At 43.4% G+C, this 17,516-nt stretch overlaps 1 protein-coding gene across 1 annotated transcript in view; it reads right to left on the bottom strand.

Annotated features, from left to right (window-relative positions):
* ERGIC1 (endoplasmic reticulum-golgi intermediate compartment (ERGIC) 1) overlaps positions 1–17,516 on the bottom strand; it is a 70,623-nt gene continuing 53,107 nt past the window's right edge. The window contains exons 6-10 of the mRNA XM_009882093.1: positions 15,208–15,312; positions 10,707–10,767; positions 9,373–9,473; positions 6,545–6,667; positions 1–839 (exon numbers count right to left, since the gene is read on the bottom strand). Coding sequence (XP_009880395.1) covers positions 732–839; positions 6,545–6,667; positions 9,373–9,473; positions 10,707–10,767; positions 15,208–15,312 — 498 coding nt within the window. The 3' untranslated portion in view covers positions 1–731. The remainder of the gene's footprint in view (positions 840–6,544; positions 6,668–9,372; positions 9,474–10,706; positions 10,768–15,207; positions 15,313–17,516) is intronic.

Raw genomic sequence — 17,516 nt, 5'->3', positions numbered from 1 at the left:
GATATTCAGTTTCTGGGAAGAAATGAAACCACTTTTACATCCAGAGTAAAAGAAAGGCCCTCCGCTGCCTGGATCACAGATTACCCAGGAAAAGGTAGCTGGGGGAAGGCTGCTTCTTCTTGTTTGCTCATTTCATTAGAAAGGTCATATCTGAACAAAAGAGCTTTCAATAAAAGCACAAAACATTTCTTGATGGTATTTCTGCCCTCTGACTCTAAAGTTTGCTACGGGGACTAACACTTTCCATTCCTCACCAACAGATACATCACCTTTTTGGCACCATGGGTGGAATTTCTTCCTAATGTATAATTTTTCCTTATACAAAAGTCGATTGTCTAATCATGCAAACCCAAGAGAATTCCAAAAAGTGCCACAAGACAGCTCAACTCTTCGCGATCTACTACCTAGTTTGTACACTGCCATAGGAACCTCCCAGAGAACAGACTGTCATCCTTACTTAGATCTGACAGCGTATGTCATATATGGCATTTCAACCTCTCTTTCTGGGGGAGAGAGAATCGAAATCCGTGCCCTGATTCCATTGATTTTTCACTCTCAGAGCTCTGAAATGCACGGAGATTTCTTTGATTTGTTGAAGACATCTTCACCGAACAGCCTGATTAGAGAAAAACTTACTGATTCAATCAAATAGAAAATAAAGACAAAAACAGGTAGTGGTAGATTTCTCAATCTTTGCTCCTGTCCTTGGAGACTAGAGTAGAGTTTCACAGCTACTGCATTTTCCCCAGCTGGATCTTCTTCCAGGCCTCTGATGCTGTGAAAATGCAGGAGTCGAGGATCCCAGCTACAGTAAACGTTCCTCCAATGATGGCACATATCTGAAACGTACAGAGAGAGGAAACAGGTTTGTCAGCGATGAGGGAAACTTTTAGGCAGCTTGAAACTAGGGGGAGGGATATTACTGCCTACTGCCGGAGTATTTTCTGGAAGCATAGTAAGAACTGGGTAACAGTACTGGGGATGTAATTACATGACAATCACTCAGGAAAACCATTCCCTAGAGTGGAATAATTTAGTGCTATCCTTAACTCATCATAGCCTGAGCCAATCGTAAATCCCAGCTCCTAGGAGGCTACAGCATGAATGCTGTTCCTTTCTGAGCTAAACACCTAACAAAGCTTTCCAGAAGCTCTGTGTTGCTCATATCTTCCTGCTACTGTTTTCTATTATAAATACCACAGCCTTGTAGTCTTTTCCTTATTTCACAAGATACAGCATTTGCAAACAGGCAAAAGACACTTAAATAGCATGTGAAGGACAGTGACTAACAGAGAAACCCAGCTACCAGTGACACCTACAGCTAAGTCTGTCTAACACTTTCCATTACAAGGGCTGCTTACAAAAGCACTGCCAACTTAACTCTTTGTAGGCCAAAGCTTTCCATGCAAGATGTCTCGGGTTGAATTATTTAAACACCAGTAAAAACACACAATCATTTTCAAGAACAGAGTTAGGGAAAAAAATTAATCTCCTCATTAGCATAACAGCCCACTTCAGTTCTCAAGTGCTAGAAAAACGCAAAAGTATTCTGACATGTCAAACCAAAGGTAACTTGGCTTGGAGCACCCAAAATCAGGGGGGCACCAGTTATACTCCCTTGTCTATGAAACGGGCACAACGCCAAACTTGCCTCCCAAGGAAACAGTGATGGAAAACACATTTGAAGGGTTCAATACCATGACAATAGCTGCCTCAGAGTCCTTGTGGAAACATACGACTTGTACTAAGGACCGGGTTAATACAAACCACCTGCTGGTAACAAGGCAGCAGGCAAATACCGTAGGATGGGAAGAAATGCTGCTCACAGGGTGCCACGCCACCCCGCGCACAGCAGGGTTCACATGGAAAGTATGATACACAATACTGTAACCTTATAACGTTTAACAGCCAAGTTATAATTACACAGGACCTGACATTTCCTAACTCCCACATTTTTTACTTCATAACTGCAATGCTCTTTTAATTTGGCCTTTTACATTGCGTAGGGGTAGGTGGCTCTGAGAATAAGAGACACTGGGTCAGCGAGAAGGGGACAAGATACAGAGCTTATCTCCTGAGAGAAGGGCCTGCCTAGGAAAAGGGGGATTTTGCTGTGAGCTAGAAGCAAAGAGAGAGAGAGGAGCCCAAAATCAGTAAGCCAACATAGCAGGGTGTCAGGGAAGTGCAATACAACTGACACACTAGACCTACAGTGCCACGTCTCCCACGCAGCACTCCGCTCTGTGGGCAAAGTTACAGACAAAAGAGTAAGGTAACAGCAGCAGCGTTCCGCTGGGCAGGGAGTCCGCAGGGGCAACAGAGCAAACAGTTCATTAAGGGTGAGCGAAGGCGGCAAGAAATAAAGCACTCATTTACATGCGTATTTATAACCAGGATACATGTGTTTAGTGAGCTCAGTGAAATGAGGAGTGGCAGTAAACACGGCTTTTGCAGGACATTCCAGCAGATAAAGGCTTCAAAAAACAAAGCACCACCCTGAGGCAAAGTTAGTATTTTTAGGGGACAAGTCTAGCTCCTGCCCCCTGTGCCCCCCTCCTTGCTATCCCTCGCAGCATGACGCAGGGTGACTTTTCAGGGAAAATGACCGCAATGGAGTTGGGTTATTTCAGTCCACAGCAGCTCAGCTGACAGGAGATGTTACACCGCAAACAGAAAACCCATCCAACGCTAAGATTTTGCATCATATGGTAGGAAAATCTGATTTCAGTGCAGCAGTGCAAGGGGGTGGGGAATAGAAAAGAAATATATATTCATCTGCACAGCTCTGTACTGCTGAGTGTTTCTGAGTCACACACACCTGGCATTCGCTTAGAGCCTGCCTCCCAGCACGCACACTGCCCTCTTCTTTCGCTGTGACAAAAAAAAAAAAAAGGCAGCACCAGGGTTGGTCTCTAAGTCAGCACAGAGGCTGCACCACCGTGTTCTCTGCCATCGCAGTTCTAATACGTACGGAGTGTTGCTCCTTAGCAGCTCTGAAGGAAGTTAGACATCATGCACTTATTTATATTTAATGGAGAATTAAAAATAACTGGATAACTAAATAAATAATATAACTACTATAAAATAATATAGCTACTGGAAATTATCTGCATTTGGCTCCACGAGGTTACAGTTTGACTCAGGCCCAACCATTAAAGGTTGGGAAAAGAAATATAGCAGTGTAATAATTACAGCAGTGAGAGTCCATGCAATATGGGGTACACACGAGGGTTTTGAACAGAATATGATTATAGGATAGCAGCTGGGATGCAGGTTGAAGTCTAAAGGAAAACGTGTGGATATTTAAGAGGAGGCAAGGCTGCAAGCAGGATGACAGAAAGGCAAGTGTCAGATATGTGACTGTGGACCTCTGAGATGTCTTAAAATCTGAAAATTACTTTTAAGGACAGAGGGGACCAGTAGGACCCCCAGGTAATTGCTGGTAAGGTAAGCTGCAGAATCCCACCCAACCTTATAGAGCAACACTGCCTTGGTTTTAAAAACGCCATAGGAGTGAGTCTATGATACAGGTTGGTAACAGGTCCTATGTCTGAAATAATTCTCCCTGCAACCATTTTCCCCTCCATTATTTCCAGTTTAATTTTTTCACACCTAGAGGGCAGACGAGTCCTCTCATATTAGGAAAAAAATTCTTTTCCTTGATTTTGAATGTTTCAGCAGAACTTTGGGTTGTCTTCTGCCTGCTATCCCCTCCCAGCCCCTAGACTGACCTCATGATAAAACCTTCTCTCAGTTTGGCCACTTACACAAACTCATAAATTTTCAGCAGTGAAACTTTTCCCCTTGCTCCATAACCTCGACCAGGAGGCCATGAATGGCTTCTCTTTATGAGGAGATGCCTTGATTTTAAGCAGTAGAGTTTAACAGGCAAAACCGACTGTGTTTAACACTATGCCAAGTGTCTGTGGTCAACCCCAGGTTCCACGGCAAATTCACAGCACAGTGACAGTGGCAGTACTGAGCCACAGGTAATGCAAAAATCTTACTTAGCACTGAATTTTTTGAAGCTTGACATGTAAAGTAAAATCTGTGCTAAACCAATGACTTTTGTCCCGCACAGGAAGCACCTCTCACATGGTACAGAAAATTATGACAGCTCTTCATACCACAAAACCCCAAGGAGCAGGCATGAGTTAGAGTGGGCGCGTTGGGAACACAGGAGACCTGGGAACCCTGCTATAGTGCTATAATGCTGCTCTTAACAGCAGTGAAGTTTTTGGGGGACAAACTGATTACTAACAAAGAGCATCAGTTAACCTTCCCAGCAGCAGAATCAGATTCCTTTGGCTCTCTGCTGAGCAGCCAACACCCCCTCTATCATCTGATCTCTCCACATGGGATCATCCCTCCACAGTGTATCCTTTCCTCCAACACTATTTCCCCCCTTAAAGTGTCTTCCAAGCCCACGGGATCCTCCCCCATTCCCGGGGCACAATTAAATTTACTGAAAACCACAAGGTTGCCCTAGTAAACAATCTGCTCACTCAAAGGAATTGCAGGTGATATCCCCCCTACCCCAGAGCCTCTCTTGTGGTTTTTAAATTAAGCAGCTGCTGCTCAGAAAAAGCTGATGCTTTCCACGGCCAGCCCCACTTGGCAATGACTCCAGATGCCCCAGCACAATCTCTGTCTGGACCTCAGCCCAGTGCTGATCATCACTAACCGGTCTCCAGAGCAACTGTGATGCAAAAGGCCATGCTGGAGATACAGGAAGGGGCTAAAGAATGGAAAGGACAATGGAACAGATCACGTCATCAAAACAGGGCAAGAAAACCTAGGACAAAAGGTGCTTTGATCCTCTGCAGAACTGCTCTCCCCCTCCAACCTTTTCAATGCCACCTTGAACGCTGTAAAGCTCTAAGCATAGACAAGGTTGCCCTACTGTAAAACATTCCTAGCCTAAATGAGAGCAAGAGCAGGTCACCTGTACCAGGGCCAGATGGTCCAGACTGATAGCCACGATATAGCATCTGTAACAAGGAACTGCCTCTAAGTCAGCCACGTCTGACAAAGGTCTGTCACACCTGTCTGACGTACTGCGTAACAGCTACTGCAGATATCAGCGTCATCCACATGTCTCCATAGGAAGGATGTTCAATTGGAATGGCCCTAAGTGAGCTGCTTGAGACTACAGCCCTTTATAATACCAAACAAAGTAGACAAAAATCAAATTGTAAAACTCTCCTTCAGCAGTCTAGCAGCCAGCACGTGCCTGGCTAACTTTAAAGACAGGATGGGGCAAAAGTCTACCTGGGGCCATCTCAAATCCAAAAGATCATTGTGGTAACCAGTGAGGAAAGCCTCTCCTGTGGACTCCTTACGTAAACTCTGAAGCACGGCATCAAATTCAACAAAGATCCTATTTATATGCATACAATGGCATATCAGCAGTAAATCAACGCTAGCAACGGATATGACAAAGAATAATACCAGTTATCAATCATTTCCAAACACCATTTCCCATTAAAAACACCTCCACACCCTCACCCCCAACAAGATGTGTAAGAAACCTGAGAGCATACTGTTAGGGAAAGTAGAGGCAGTATGAGATGCCAAGTCATAAAATTCTGATGTTTGACCTTTTTTAGGATTATGTTTTGAAACCAAACAGATGTGCTACGAAGAGAAGGTCTTAAACCACAACATTTAGATTTTGCTTCAAGTCCCCTTCTCTTGGTATTTGTGTATCCTAGAGATCACACGCATTTCTAAAGTTAAGTGAGGGAACTTGGTGTTTATCAGAAGCTGCGAAATCAAAACCTTTAAGTGCAACACAGCCACACTGTTTATGTTACTTCAAATTAAAATATTCAAACAGTTTAAAAATCAAAATCTGAGGTCTTCATTCCAGCCAATTTATCAACTACTTCACATTCTACCATGCCTCACTGGCACACCAGACTGCGGCTTAAATTTTAAGCCAGCTCTCTCAGGACACATTTTTTTAAGATCTGGAAGATCTTTAAATAGCTCTCTGCCTACCTAGCAGTACTGCAGGATGCTATCTGGATAGATCAAAACGAACTTGTCAGGAAAACACCTCTGGAATTAGATAATGCAGCTTTTCTCCACTTCCCAGGAGTAAATGCCTGGAACTGGCATACCCATATTAAGTCCAGCAGCAGCACTGAGTAAAACAACTGCCCTGCATTCTCTGCAAGTTAGACCTCATCATTAGAGAGACGGCTTATTGCAGCATGCTTTACTGCACACCACATTAGTTTTGCTTCCAAGTTTCTGACATGCTGCAATAGTGCCCATCCTGCCTAGACAGAGTTTGGCACTTCTGGAAGAGGATAATTTTCTTTCTTCTGGTAACGAGATATTAAATCAAATTGTCAGAGCATAGGGCTTACCAGTTACCTCACTTATACTTCAGCACAATTGCAGTGATGTATTGCTTTATTTCAATCATGTCACAACACTCTGAAGCAGAAATTTAATTCCTCTGGACAAGAAAGGCTCAGAAGAGAAATGAAATGCTGTCAGGAGAAAGGAAAATTAGAGGTTTAGAGTAACTCACCGATGTGATAAACCTGTACAAAGGCTGTCGCCTCTCTGTGTATTTCACTGTGATGGGGCTCAAATCGTAACGAAACCAGATCGCTGGGATAATGCGGCCAGTGTGACTGTAGGCTACATACTCCTAGAAAAGAAAGTGGGGGAAAACCGGCAGAAAATGTAAGCAATCTCATTTCAGGTAAAGTGACTGCAATAAAACTGCTTCTGTGGATCTGGCCCTTACTCCACTGTTTTGTACTAATGATCAGACTGAAAGAAGCAAACAGTTAATTCCTGTATGACTGCCCACTCCCCGCCCTTATCAAATAGGAAAATAAATTCTTTACAGTCTCGATAATGATATAGCTGGAGACAGAGAGTGACGGTGCTTACTCTCATTCAAAGTTAGAAGTAAACAGAAGGGCTGTCATTGATTTCTCTAGCTTAGATCTGCTCTATTTACATACAAGCAGTCGCTAAGTAGTTGCAGGTGAAGTTTTTGTACTGCCAGTAAGTTGTATACCGAGATATTCATCAAATAAATGGAATTTAGTTTGAAAGAACCTGAAAATCTCTTGTTGCCCATGCACTCAGTATAGCAGGCAGCAGCTCCCCTCTGTAAGGCCCCCTTCCCATTGGGACCATCAATGTGAATGCTTTGCCCACCCATGAATCACGTAGAGCCATGTTTAAACCACGTTTAAAAATCATGCTGAAAGCCAAAATGAAATTGTATATACAAAAACACTGGCAAAAGTTCAAAAAACATTCCAAGCTGGTTTAGGAGAGACATCTTCAGATTGCCAGTGATAATCTGCTTTAATTCATTTCTTTATTAACAGGTACAGTGCAATCAATCAGCCACAGGACAGCACCCCAACGAGACATATTGTACAATGCCAATGTAGAACACATACTAACGTCAACTTAGTATCAAAAGTCACATCTTTTTGAGCTAATATTTTTTTCTGTGCTCTCAGTGGAAATATATGTCAGTCTTCAAGGATCAGGACGTTTATCTTGACAGACTGAAGAAAAATCAAAGAAAAGCAGGCTGTGGACTCCACAATCCAATGAGAGTCACCAGCACGGCACACACTGCCTCTTTACCCAGCTGCTCTTCCCTCCTTTAACCCTACAACATGCCTGCCAACTCAGATGACCTCTTCTGTTTTAATTCTCCTTTACGCAGAGGCAAAGACAACCTCAAATACTTCAGAAAGATGAGGAAAGAACAAGCAATAGGACACCCATGAGCATGACACAAAAAAGATAATCTTACTCTCTGTGAGCTCAGAGGGAGCTAGTGAAACAGCATCTCCATTAATTTCACATAAATCCCAAATTTCTCACTATTTTTTTTTTTTTTAATGGATGACGAGAAGAAGCAGAAAGCGGCTGATGTCCCTAGTCATAATATTCGCAGGCTTTTATTGCAGAAATTCTGCAGCATATCTTGTGACAGTGGCTATCTGGGGAAGCGAAGAAACAGAGGGTCTAGGAGGTAAAAGGCGAGAGGGGACAGACAGTCCAGACTTAAGACTCTATTTATCTCTTCATAGTAGTCAATCTGTGCCAGACTATTCCAATGCCTTCCGATTTCTGTTTACTACCCATCAGTATGAGAGTCAAGGACTAAAGCACCAATAAGAGAACTTTTTATTTTTAATGAGAAGAAAATGCAGAGGCAGCACTGTTTCTCTGCACTTCAGTTTTGATAGAACTGACCTCATTTTTTCCTTCCTCTCCCCTTTTCCCCACCAGCAATCCTGCCCTAATGAGTCAGTCTTGGCCGAACGCCCCAGTCTGCAACCATGCTCATAGAAGTGTCAAAAGCTCCTGCTGTCTATTTTCCAAATTACTTTCAGAACTTGCGTCGCAACAGTCTTATCAGAACAGTTGTGACATTAAGCAGAACAAATACATTGTAATCTGAATAGAGGGAGACATCCAAATCGTTGGGACACACTGTACAAGCAAGCCCTAAAGTCACTAGACAGGAACGTTAAACTGAGAACTAGTCCGTGAGAGTGCGTGCTTGATGGCAAACTAGCAGTAATTAGATATTATAAAAAGATTCTGGACTTTCACTTAGCACCTGACTGGCAAATAATTTTAAATTGAAAGAGGCTTTTTACCTTAAAAAGTAAATGGTCTTTTTTTTTTTTTTATGTTCAATACATTGTATTATTAAAATACAAATATATTCACATTTAACGTAAATTAGTTTAGCAATTATAAAGTTACAATAACTATCATAATCCACTAGAATAAAGTAGGGACTGAGAAATAGTCAACGTATTTGCTGCTGCAGGTTCAGTGGCGCACTATCTGAAATCAACATCTGTAAAAAGATAAAAACTCTGCTAACTTATTTGTCTGACACACACACCACAACTGAGACTGTTTTATTAATAAAACCATGTGTAAGTGTTGTTTCGTATATTCCGTTGGATTGCAGTTTCCATCCAGATGCATCTTGACACAAATCACAAGAGCTCCTGCAGCACGTAAAAACCTTCCACACAATTTACAGAAATCTAGACCAGTTAAATTGATGTATGGGAGTAAGAATACCTTTCTCTAGAATTAAAACAATACCACCAACTGCTCTGACAAGCCCTCACAATCCCAACCCTGGTAAACGCCAGCACCAGGAGCAACAGGAAGGCCAGCTCTGAGGAGCTTCAGTTCCTCCTTCTCCCAGCAGAGGCTACTGCTCACCTACAAACCAACGTATGTGGCTGCAGAGCAGAGAAGCAAGAGGGAGGAGGAATGACGGCTGAAGATCCTCCATGCATCCACTGGGCTGCAATGGGGAGCTTCTCTGAGAACTACTTGCTTCTTTACCTTATTTGCTACAGTATATTGGTATGAGTATCGCTGCTTGCCACTCATGTCTTCATACACCGTCGGGACTATCTTCAATATGTAATCATGAGATGCAAGAGCTGCAGTCAGGAAAGGAAAGAAAAGGGAAGTATAAGTTAGTATTCAGAGAAAGGAATCACAGCTACATAACACTTCAAAGTACGTGTGTGAAATCAACTAAAACAAGTCAGTCACAGAAAAGGTATTTCCCTCCTTATCTCAGGTTCTGTGACAAAGTGACAATTTCACATCCTACGTCCATGTCCTTTGTACAAAACTTTGTAAGGTACTCAGATGACACCAGACCCTACCCACCTAAGACTAAGACTTCTGTAGCACCACAACCCAAGGAGATGAGTTTGGGGCACTTGAACCTTCCTAACTGCTTGCAGCTATAAATGGTAAGACTTATCAGCACCACAAAAAGTTATCATAGTTAAATCAAGAAAGAGCTAAGGTTAGAGCTGCAGCTCACTGAACTTCTTTTGACAGAAAAGACTGAGATATCACAAGCCGTGTAGTCCCATTCCTTATGCACCCATCTTTCTTTCTTTCTCTTCTTCCTTCTCCTACAGCTGCTTAACAATTACTAATGCATTTTTTTCATTATTTAAATGGCTTGTGCCATTTCTTGTCTTCTGAAACACTTCTAAACCAGAAGTCTACATGATTTCTCTGCAGAATCCTTTGGCCAAGTGTAACATAATGACATTTGGCACATGGAGAGAAAAAAAAAAAAAAAAACAAAAAAAAAAAACAAAGCCACAATTGCCTAGCTTCAGGAACAGCCATAGAAATTTTGTTCCCAGAAGTGGACAAGACTTATATCCTGAGGGAGCCTGAACACTTGAAGGGGAAAAACTATGCTGGATTGTAGCATGCACTGGAAATTTCTTTTTGTGTTGCTGGTCATAAAGAAGGGCAATGAAAATGTCTATCCTTCCAGCCACAGGGTAGGACTTAAGGTGAGAGCTAACTTGCAACACAAGAACAAGGAAAAGTTCTGGTGGTGGTGACAGCAGCTAAGGGAAGCTACAGGAATAGGATATGGATAAAAAACTTAGTAACTCTGAGTCGGTTATAACAGTCATAATAGAGCTGGAGACAACGTCCAAGTTGCAGAAGGGCTGCAATGGACCTTTTGGGCTAAGACTTCTCTACGGTGCTGGAGAAAATGGCAATGTCAGTCAGCAGTGTCTGGATCATTTTGGTTAAAGAGGCAGATTAAAGGCTTCTGGATACACCAGTGTTGCATGAACTGTTTTCCCTCTTGCAGAGAATGGCGAAGACCTGTAATCACCAAGAATACATACGATTTGAGCTGAGTTTGTCTGCTCCCTCCAAGGCATTGAATGCTCCATGAACATTATGGACCTGGAAAGCAAAAAGGTATATGAGGAAACTATGCTCTCACTTGGTACTCTTGACCTTTGCTTCCCTATCCTACGCTGTAACAAGGAGATCAGCCTGATTCAACCTTTCCGAAAACAAAGCTGCAACCCAGTAAAAGATGACTTGAAATATCTTTCAGTGACCATCACCACAGAGGTTGGTTCCAAGTAAAAAAGTTGATTTCACAACATCTTACAAGATGAAACTCCAAAACCACTCCAAAGCTAAAGGAATTGCAGTTGGAAGAGGCCAGTTGTGAAATTTCATTGTGAGGTATTTCCTAAGAGCTTTGCATAGTTAACTGTGAAGTTCATTTATCAGGCTGAAAGGGAAATAAATGGGAGTCATATTCATCTTAAAACTCAAGAGTTCTCCTGTAAGGGTAGCTCATGCCAGAGCAGTAGGGCTTGTACAGCTTTAAGTCGTTAGCCCAGCTTTCACACCACACACACTATGCCCTTGGAGGTGGGGAGGACACACGCCAACACTGCCATCCATTCAGCTTTTTCTGCAGCTGGTCCCAGGCACGCAAGTATCTGTTTGCCCAGAATAACAGGATTTCCATCCCATGCCTTCCACATACTATGACCTGGAGTCTGATGTCCATCAACAGAATAATCAACTTGTGAACCCTCTGGACAGGGAAAACCCCAGTGCAACAGCTGTAGATTAGAGGTTGCATCGTTTGCATGATGTACAGTAAGCTATACAGAAAGGACAAGTAACTCCACAACCTAGAAATTCCTGACCTTAAGTCAGACAACAGGGAAGAAGAGTTTGGAAGAAGTATTAGGTCATAGGTGTGACAGAGTTTCACCTCACTAACAGGGCAATGCAATCTCCTTCCCAGACCCTCTCAATAACCGGTAGCATGTGGATGTTTTTGTCTCATCCTAATGGCTGTTTCCCCATTCTGAATGCTACAGAGTGGATGATGTTTTGGAGGAAGCAGCAACTGAACCCATTTCTCTCCTGAGAAAGGAAATTCTAGAGAGACAAAATCATCAGAAAGTTCAACTGGCAAGGTGCTGGTAACGAGCACAGAGCAAAAGCCACAGCTGAACCTTCTACAGTATCTTTCAGTCTGCTGGTATTTCAAACAGTCTACACAACAGCAACCACTTCTGAACCACACATACAGACCGTACATATTCTTTACTCACTGTAAAAAACATACAAAAAAAGAGGAGCCCCTTGACTGGGCTACAGTATTATGTTCCATCCTTGATACAGCTGAGAAGTCTCGTAGCATATCTGGGCCAAAGACTTTAAGGTCCACTTCAAACACTTCAACAGCAAATGTTTGATTGGTTACTCAGCAAACAACTCTATCTATCCTGTGAGGGACCTGTACATTTGGACTTACGTTCTTGTCCTTGGCTCCCCAGCATCCACACTTCTGTTTATAGGTAAAAGTTGTCTGCTCTGCATCTCTCTACACGGTGAGTTTGCAAAGCTGCCAGTTACAGAGCTTCCACACAGACAAAGCCACCAGACATCTCCACAACCGTCTGTTTCTGCGCCATCAGGTCCTTTGGTGCATCTACCTCTCTTGTCTTCGCAACACGGATGGCATTGGTAACTCCCAATCCGATGTTTTACCATGATTTTCCTTGTGGAATATTCTGGACTCCCATTACAATACTTGCTGTCCACAGACTGCTAATTATTCTCTGCTCTACAAAGTGCACAGGTGTGTTCCTTGGGGGAACGTACTTGTTTGTACCTTGTTAAGTACCTGGAGGGACTTCAACAAGGAGTAAGCTTTTGGCCACAGTAACAAAATTGCTTTGCAACCGAGAACTTAAGCAAGCCTGTTCAGCCAGATGCTCTCAGGACTGTCCTGTACTACCAAGGCCAAACCTAGTGCTTGGAGCAGTGGCACAGGAGGCTAGTCGGTGCTTTAACAGAGCCAACACTTTATTCTCCTGCAACATGGGCCTCAAAAAGATACTTGCCAGGACCTTGAACACTCTAGGCTTTAACCTGGAGCGAGTCCACAGGAGGGACATCAGAGCACTGGAGCACCTCTCCTATGAAGACAGGCTGAGAGAGTTGGGGTTGTTCAGCCTGAAGAAGAGAAGGCTCCAGGGAGACCATATAGACCTTCCAGTACCTAAAGGGGCTACAGGAAAGCTGGGGAGGGACTCTTTTATCAGGGAGTGTAGTGATAAGATGAGGGGTAATAGTTTTAAACTGAAAGAGAGTAGATTTAGATTAGATATTAGGAAGAAATTCTTTACTCCAAGGGTGGTGAGACACAGGAACTGGTTGCCCAGAGAAGTTGTGGATGTCCCATCCCTGGAAGTGTTCAAGGCTGGGTTGGATGGGGCTTTGAGCAACCTGGGCGGGTGGGAGGTGGCCCTGCCCATAGCAGGGGGGTTGGAACTAGATGATCTTTAAGGTCCCTTCCAACTCTAACCATTCTATGATTCTATGATATAGAACTGGACATATAACTTGGCCTGAGTCCAACAACAGGCTAAAGTAACTTCCAACCTTGCAACTACCAAGGGAAGACAAGATCTCTCACCAGGTTAAAACTAGGATTATTCAACATCATGATCTAGCACTCAACAGAATTCTATGATTAAAAATGTATAATCTCCTATACTTTCCATATCTCTTTCTTTACTGGGTTACCTGACATGCAAGAACCCCATTGGTTTGAATTTTGAACTCATCTACATGAGGTAAAAGTCTACAAAAAGTCTGACACTATTGTGCATGCACTACTGTTGAAGAACTGAAGCTCATTCATTGCCAGACGAGATTTAAATCTCTATTTCAAACAGACTGTTTTTTCTGGAGAACACAGCATGTACCTTAGTGGATCATTCTGGTGGAGTTGGTAACAACCCACAAAGCACTAACTCCCAGCACATGACACAAGTGAATGAGAAGCTCCTCACCCACTTTAAGAAATATGAGCATATATTACATCAAGGCAGGTGGAGACAACCCAAAATATTCAAAGATGTATCTAAATAGATTTAAAGCTCTCTGTACTCGCTGGTTCTCTACACTGTTTGCTGAGTCTTGGTAGCACCTGTTTAGTGACCATATCCTTCTTTAATTTGTGCTGTTGAACTCATGTTTGCCTACAGGATCAGCAGCACCTACATGCTCCATTCTTGTATATGGAGATGATGAGTAGTTATTTTGAACTTTGAAAACACTAATCAAAACTTGTCCAAATCAGGAGCCAACCACATGTTTGCTAGACAGGTTTCTCACCACCAGAACTGAAGATGCTTGCTCCTTTGCCCCCAACTGTCCAGGCTTCTCATCTCATTCATGCTGATTCGCACTTCAGCTCCATTACTCAAAGACTCCATGATAAAACAATGGGAACGCTACCTTAGAGCACTGATTTCCCACGCAAACTGCAGAACTCTCTATTAGCACTTACCTAATATTTTTCATAATCTCAGTGTGCTTTACAGACATTAAGCCAAGCTTATTTATATGCTAATATTTCAGCGTTCCCACACAAGATATTTCCTAAAAGAAGCCGGGAGCAGAATCAGAAGACTACAAAGCAACGCTTAGACTTGTTAGCATGAAAAAGGGTTTTGGAAGTGGGTGTACAAGAAGCAGACTAATGAGACGTCTGTGCTGAGGAAAGAAGATTACAGAGAGACTATGGGTAAGCAATGTTTAGGGTGAGTCGCAAACTGGGTGTGCACATATATAACTCCCACCTATGATGCTAGCTCCTTGGAAGTAGGCTAGAGAAGTGCTGTAATCTGTCCTTATTGAGAAATCAGGAATTATTACATAACTTGTAACACCTGGTGAAACTCTATCGACTGGGCAAGTGCACACATTCAGCTTCTTCCCAGCAGGGAACTGGTAGTTATAAGTCTAACCTGTGTTTCACAGAACAAATTTGACTAATAGGTGTCTGCTATACAAGTACAGTGAAGTGAGTTCAAAAGAACTTGACTGGTGCCGTGGTAAAGACAGTAGTGAGCACACATCTTCCTTTAGTATACTCACTGCTCCTCTGCAAAGGCAGTCAAGATTTTTTTTTTCTGTATTAATACTGAAAGCAGTACTGTACAATACAGTAGGATTCTGCAAAGCCACGAATCCTCTTTTCTACTCCCTGCAGGAAAATAGCCACATAGTTTTCCAAAAGCACTTTCAGTTTCAGGTGAAAACAGCAAAGTCACCCTATGACAGAACATTGCTTCTTCCTGAAGTGGTGGCACGTAAATAGTTTGTGAACTCTTCCGGACTGAGGGTACACTGTATGAATGCAAGGGGTGGTCTTGTTTACCCAGGCAGTCCTTTCTTATGTCCTCTCCACACTGTACAGGGCGCTCCCATCAAACCAAAGTCTCTAATACTTAAGTCGCTCTCATTGCATTCATCCATTCCCCTAGAGCCAGGGAATTTTCAGGGAAGAGAACTCACCTGTAACTTGTCCCCAAATGAGAGCTTGTGGATGACGTGGGTCATGTCAGGATTCTGAGGCTGCGCAGTGGCACTGTGTGTTGACACGTGAAAGTTACCAGGGACCTAAAATTAGTCAAGACAAGGAAGACATGATTTCACATTTTATCCCTCAAGGCATTGCCAGGCTCTGCGATACGAAGCGGAAACGCCTGGATCCATCCAGCCTGGCAGGCTGTATCTACTTAGCAGTGGACAACCTCTGGCGTGTCAGAGAAAGGCTCCGAAATACCTTCCTGCACTTGACCAACACCGCCATACTGCACGCAGAGCGGAGATCGATTACATCCTGCAGCCTCACATTGCTGCTGCTGCTGACTAGGAGGTGATGAGTGGATCACTCCTAACTTTAGGGATTCCTAACACTTAAGGCTATCTCTTTCATCCCTATTTAAATGAGATTCATGTCTCTGACAGGCAACAAACAGTTACTTCATGTTTTACTCCCACATCTCGCATTTGTAAATGGGCCCACTGCTGCAGAACAACACAAGAAATCTGCGAATATATTCTTATTGTAGCACTGGTCATGAGTAACCTTACATTTGAGAAGATTGTGCGTAAGAATGAGTTGAATATAAAAAGAGAAAAAAAACCATCAAAACCAACGGGGCTTCCCATACAAACTAAGCTAGCTCTTCACCTTCTAGCCCTGGCAGTAGCCCTTCCAAGTAAAGGATTTTCTGTTTTTAATTTTTTTAATGGAGGGAAATACAAATTTCTGAAAAATACAGATTTCACCTAAGGACTCAGCTCCAAGATAGAAAATGAGCACTGGTGTCATTCTGATGGGATCACTCTATCACGCACACACTTTTCAGGTCACTAGCCCTATTCAATAAAGTCTTTCAGCAGATTTAGTTCAGTCACCGTTATGGGGGGTGCAAGAATTGTTTCCTATCGCAAAAAGGTTGGGAAATTAAGCAACACTGGGGAGCAATCTGACCTGGCCTAAGACAAGAGTGGGAGGACAGTTATACAACTGGTGCCCATTGTGCTCTCTGCAGACACCTCACCAGCAGGGCCACGGGAGGCCACATGCCGGTTCCATGTGCTTTCAGGAAAGCTAATTTAAATGACTTGAGGAACAGCAGTGCACTCCTGGGAACACTTTCAGGTGTGGACACAAGCTGTGTCATACACAAGCTCGGTAAACAGGGTGGCAGACTCTGCAGCAAGTAGCACACACAATCATCTCACTGTATCCTTGTCCTCCCTCTTCAGGCCTGAGAACAACACCCAAGTGCAGCCCTTGGTCAAGTTTCAAGCCTGGCCATGTCCCACTCTAGATACAAGCTCATACAGAAACCTGTACAATTTCTGCCAAGGGACTGCAGGCTTCCAGCTCATACACGAGAGGTTGAGGTTTTCAGAGCCAGAAGTCCTGGGTCAGGTCCCCTCCCTCTGACAGCAGACCCAACCACTGTACGAGAGAACGCAATTAGTGGCTTTTCGCAGATTAAGCAAAGAAGGGAGCTCCTCACTGCTACGTACAGCAACCCCCTTTTGAGTTGCTTTGAATAGCAGAACACACCACATCTAGCAGACAAAACCCCAAGTGTTTCAGCTCTGTGCTTTGGGAATTAACAGAACAAGAACTACCTTCCAAGAAGCCCTTTCCCAGTTTTGTGGACTATCAGCTGTCAGTAATCTTGGTGGCTTAGAGGCAAGGAAAGAACCGTCCTCTTTTTAAGTCCCTAATCCTTTCCATGCCACAGAATCGGTAAGAGGTTCTGCCTGTTATTTTTAGATGCGATTTAACATGACCTGGGAGGAAAAGAAGGAAGTAGGATTTTGTAGCCTGTGGTACATGAGGAGGTGTGAATAAAGGGTGTGCCCTTCTTAGGACATCAGTGGGCCCCACCACTGCCTCCCCCACCCCAGCTAGTCATCTCCAGCATTACATAGCAAGATTATTCAATTCTAAACACACCCATCCCAGAGAGGAGCCTCCTCCAGGCCTGGATTTTCATTCTTTGAGACAGAAGCGGAGCATCCCGACAAAGCATGCGCAGAGGCCGCGTGCATGTATTCCAAACATCTCAGCACGGAGCCACTTCTGTTTTGCTGGCACCCTCTAGTAGGGAACATTCCTGTCATTCTGCGGCTCTCGGAACAAAAGAGCACTTGGATAGAGACATTGCCAAAGACCTCTGCACAGTGAGTCAGATTTTGGAGGTGCAAAAGTCTTGACGAGTAAACACAGAAGCCATTCGGAATTTGTAGGGAGTTCATATATCCCCTAAACATTAGGCTGCTGCACTGAAAGA

This window comes from Charadrius vociferus, unplaced genomic scaffold (assembly GCF_000708025.1).
Source record: "Charadrius vociferus isolate BGI_N301 unplaced genomic scaffold, ASM70802v2 scaffold3, whole genome shotgun sequence".
NCBI lineage: Eukaryota > Metazoa > Chordata > Aves > Charadriiformes > Charadriidae > Charadrius > Charadrius vociferus.
This window is presented reverse-complemented; position numbering and strand designations above follow the sequence as displayed.